Source organism: Pelodiscus sinensis, chromosome 30, assembly GCF_049634645.1.
Source record: "Pelodiscus sinensis isolate JC-2024 chromosome 30, ASM4963464v1, whole genome shotgun sequence".
NCBI lineage: Eukaryota > Metazoa > Chordata > Testudines > Trionychidae > Pelodiscus > Pelodiscus sinensis.
In genome coordinates this window covers 11,472,767-11,477,598 of record NC_134740.1, presented here as the reverse complement: position 1 = coordinate 11,477,598, position 4,832 = coordinate 11,472,767, and the positions used below count along the sequence as shown (strand labels likewise).

Genomic DNA, 4,832 nt, shown 5'->3' with positions numbered 1-4,832 from the left:
TGACACTGACATGGTTGACACATATTCAGTAGGGGATGTTTCTAATGCTGAAGTGTCCTTTTCCTATAGGTCAATGTATCATTGCTCTCAGCTTAGTATCCTATACGTCAATCCGTTCCCATGGGGCTTGGTGGTCATCTATCAACTCCTGTGTCCTGATTACTCAACTCAGCTGGAACCAGTTATTTTGGGACTTTTCTATAATGATTCATCTGTATTTCACACAATTTGTTCTTTCCTTCCTGCCTTTCACGTTGGTTTCACTGCGTTACGTGACATAGTCCATTTTGCCTCCCAGACCTGCCCCCTCCCCATTGCTCCGGAACTGGGCTCACTAAGGACGTTTCTCTTTTCTCTCCAGTCTGAAATAGCCCCCGGGCCTGTGGGATGAGAGTTAACATGACATGATACAGGGCAGGCCAGACGGGATGACCCAGGTGTGGTGCAGGGACGGGCTCCGGTGTGTCAGGGACACCGATGCCAGCTCCAGTTCATCAGGGAAGCGTTGCTGGCAACGGTGTAAAGACGGTTGCGTCATCCTTGTTGCTCTGCAGGAAATGTCTCTGCCGGAGCCCAGGAGGGGCCAGTTCTGCCCCCGCAGGGGAATTGTTTGTGTCCTTCTCCAGCCACCGATCGAATCTTTGGTCTGACTCCCAGCAACCCCTGAGACCTGCATCTCTCCTGGAGCCCCTGAGCCCTCAGTCCCTTTGCAACCCAAGCTCAGGGTGAGGTGTGTGGGGTGGGAAATGGGCGAGGGCCAAGCCAGGCTCCTTCGCTCGCCCCAAACACATACACAGGGCACAGACCCCAGCCAACACAGGGGGAACTTTTGCATTGAATAGAATAAACTTTTGCACTGTTGCAGGGATGAATTCCCTTGGGATTAATTAACTTTCCAAGATGCTCTGAGGCTGGGGAATGCCTCTGAGAACAGAGAAATGCCCCATGTCGCATGATTAAGACAGGCCAATGGTGCAGGAACTGAAAAATCAAAGTCTTTGACATCCCGTTTGACCATCCCCTGGCCCTCCGCTGCCCTCTACCCTCTGCTGCCCCAGTGCCCATTAGAGAATACCAGCAGATGTATCCAGGGCTGCCTGAATGTTTATGTCAAGCAAAGTTTGGGTTTGTTTTTCTTTGCTTTTTGTTTGTTTGTTTATTTGTGTTTTGGAAAACAAAAGGAAAATGTACATGCTTTATGCAAATGATTTCATTTGCCAAAAATAACAGACAAAAAGAAATGCGATAGAAATGTAGCCATGTTAGTCTGGTGTAGCTGGAACAAAAGACAGGACTATGTAGCACTTTAAAGACTAACAAGATGGTTTATTAGGTGATGAGCTTTCATGGGCCAGACCCACTTCCTCAGATCAAATAGTGGAAGAAAATTGTCACAACCATATACACCAAAGGATACAATTAAAAAAAATGAACACATATGAAAAGGACAAATCACATTTCAGAACAGAAGGAGAATGGGGGGGGAAGGTAAATGTCTGTGAGCTAATGATATTAGAGGTGATAATTGGGGAAGCTATCTTTGTAATGGGTAAGATAATTAATGTCTTTGTTTAAACCTAAGTGTAAAGTGTCGAATTTAAGCATGAATGACAGTTCAGAGGATTCTCTTTCAAGTCTGGTGTGAAAAGGTCTTTGAAGCAGGATGCAGGTAATCAAGTCGATGAGACAATATCCTTTCTGGTTGAAATGGCAAGAAACTGTTTTTTCTTTGTGATCCTGTCTAATATCTGTTTTGTGGGCATTGATCCTTTGGCGAAGTGTCTGAGACGTTTGTCCAATGTACATAGCAGATGGACACTTTCGGCACATGATAGCATAAATTATATTTCTGGATGTGCAGGAATATGTATTCTTGATCTTATAACTCACTTGGTTAGATCCAATAATGGTATGCATTATTAAAAGAAATGCGTATGCATGAAAATAGGAGCGTGATTCAAACTTTACACAAAGCTTGCTGGTTGACAATATTTGGTGTTGTTCTGACTTTTGCTGGAATACAGCTAGGTTTTGCCCTTCCTTCTCTCCATGCAGCAACATGTAGTTGGCCATGTGCAAAGCAATCTGTTCTTGAGCCCACGCCAGACATTGTGAAGGACTGACCTTGTGCTTTGTTAATGGGTATTGCAAAAGCAACCTGTGGAACTCCTTGCCAGAGGATGTTGTGAAGACCAGGGCTGCAAGGGTGTATCTACATTGCACCGTTATTTTGAGACAACTATTGTTATTTTGAAATAACAAAGTGAGCATCTACATAGCCATTCCATTATTTCAAAATAATTTCGAAATAATATCTGGTTTAGTTCAAAATCTGTAAAGCTCGTCTTACAAAGAATAACATCTATTCTGAATTAGCTATTTCAAAATGAGGTGTGTGTGGATACTCCATTGCTACAATTTTGAAATAGCCCCTCACCAGGGCCATTCTAAGTTATTCCTCGCCAGTGCATCCTAAATCAAGATAGCACGTCTACATTAGGGAAGCCGACCTCAGACTCATTTTGAGACTTCCCTGCAGTGTAGACCTGCTATTTTGAAATAAGCTATTTAGGATAACTATTCCAGAACTGCTTAATTTGAAATAGCCGTACAGTGTAGACCTACAATGACAGGTTTCAAAAAAGAACTAGATAAATCCATGGAGATTAGGTCCATCAATGGCTATTAGCCAGGATGGGCAGGGATGGTGTCCCTAGCTGTGTTTGTCAGCGGCTGAAAATGGATGAGAGGGGATGAATGGCTCCCTGTGCTTTTCACTCCCTCTAGGGCATCCGGCATTGGCCACTATTGGCAGACAAGACACTGGGCCGGATGGGCCTTTGGTCTGACCCAGTCTGGCCGTTCTTATGTTCTTATGTACTGGGAATTGGAGATGTTGAAACACAAATGGGTCATCTATTGAGAAGAATGGAATCTGTGGGAGAAACACATCGTCCCCTCAGGCACGTCCAGTCAACACGGTGGCTTTGATGGTGGGTGGTTTCGAAGATGTCATGCAAAGACTTGGGATGCTAAAATCCCAGGGCTAGCTGAGACCTCAGGAGTCACCGAGTCTAGTCCCCTTCCTAACTCCGCTGCCCAGGGAGCAGCTGGACATTTCTTGTAACAACCAGTTCTCGTCTCATTATCCCGGCAGGTCTGGAACAATGTGAAAGCATTTCAAGTGATAACATTTCAGAACAAATATAAAGAGTCAATGAGAGAAATTTAACAAAGAATTTCTGAATTTCCCTTAATCCCTTTCTTTTGACGGACCCTGCTTGCTTTGATTTCTCTAGTTGTGTGCAAAAATGCCAGTGTCTATCTTTTTTCTCAGGGCTCCCTTCACCTCTTTGTTCCTCAGCGTGTATATTATGGGGTTCAACATTGGTGTCACAGCTGTGTACATGAGGGAAATCATTTGATCACTCTCCGGGGTGGAGCTAGATCTGGGCACCAGGTAGGTGATCAGGGCTGCTCCATAGAACAAAGTCACCACCATGAGGTGGGAGGAGCAGGTGGAGAAGGCTTTACGCCTCCCCTCCTCCGATGGCAGCCTGAGGATGGCGGAAATTATGAGGATGTAGGACAGGATTATCAACAGGAAAGGGATCATGATAAAAAGTAGTGACACAATGAAACCTAAAATCTTAACCTTCGATGTGTCGGCGCAGGCCTTCTTCAGCACTGGGGGGATGTCGCAGAAGAAATGGTGGATGCGGTGGGATCCACAGAAGGGCAGGCTGAAGATCCAGGCGGTCTGAGCTACTTCTACAGAGATGCCAGTGAGCCATGAAGCCCCCGCGAGCTGGGCACATGCCCGGCTGCTCATGATGGTTGTGTAGTGTAAGGGGTGGCAGATGGCCACGTAGCGGTCGTAGGCCATGGCTGCGAGAAGGCAGCATTCTGTGAGGCCCATGATATTGAAGACGTACATCTGGGCTGCACAGCGTGCAAGGGAGATGGTGTTTTCCTCCACCAGCAGGTGAACCAGCAGCTGAGGGACCACGCTGGAAGTGTAGCAGATTTCCAAGAAGGACAGGTTGACCAGGAAGAAATACATGGGGGTGTGGAGGGAGGGGTTCAGCTTTATCAGTAGGATAACGAACAGGTTCCCCATCAGGGCAACCAGATAGATGACCAGCAGCAGCAGAAACAGAAGGATTTGAAGCTTGTTAAGGTAGGAAAAGCCCACCAGGATGAACCCATCGGAGATGGTCTGGTTCTCGCCTGGGTCGCCTTCAGAATCCATCATCTGCAGTGGTGACAAAGAGACACTGGAACTGAATCTAATAAATACCAAATGTGGATGCAGCTAACCCAATTCCTGCTGGTTTCTTTGTTGCTGGGAGGAGGAGCAGGAGGAGTAATGGTAGTTCGAATTAGGAGCTTTAATTCGAACTACCTAGCCCATGCCGCATGTAGCCATGGGCAGGGAGTTCAAACTTCCGGGAATTTGAAAATGGCGGTGCCTGGGAACATGCAAATAAAGCCCAGGATATTTTAATCCCAGGCTTCATTTGCAAGTTCTAATGACTACGTTAGCCACCCTAGTTGGAACTAGGGTGGCAGTGTAGACATACCCTTATAGCTCAGACTTGTGACAACTGTTCACACGAGGAAACTGAGGCTCCTGAGCCCATCATGTTTGGAACGTTTGGAAGAACAAGAGGCAGGATGAATGTGGAAAACAATGGGGGATTTTGGCCTTTTGTGTCCTGCAAAAATTCATTCTTCCCAAAAGAGTAGAGGACAAGGGAAATCATTCCAGCTGCTGTTATGGTGAATCATGATGCAAACAGAGGCCAGGGACCAGACCCCTGTCTGGTGTA

The 4,832-nt window shown here is 46.2% G+C and overlaps 1 protein-coding gene across 1 annotated transcript; it reads right to left on the bottom strand.

Moving 5' to 3' along the window:
• Positions 1 to 3,295: 3,295 nt before the first annotated feature.
• On the bottom strand, positions 3,296 to 4,255 carry LOC102450451 (olfactory receptor 10A4-like). Its single transcript, XM_006112313.3, has one exon. It carries the CDS (start codon positions 4,253 to 4,255, stop codon positions 3,296 to 3,298), a length of 960 nt encoding a protein of 319 aa, XP_006112375.3.
• Positions 4,256 to 4,832: the final 577 nt, after the last annotated feature.

Coding starts and splice junctions, on each gene's coding strand:
- LOC102450451 (XM_006112313.3), bottom strand. CDS start 4,255: ATGATGGATTCTGAAGGCGACCCAGGCGAGAACCAGACCATCTCCGAT.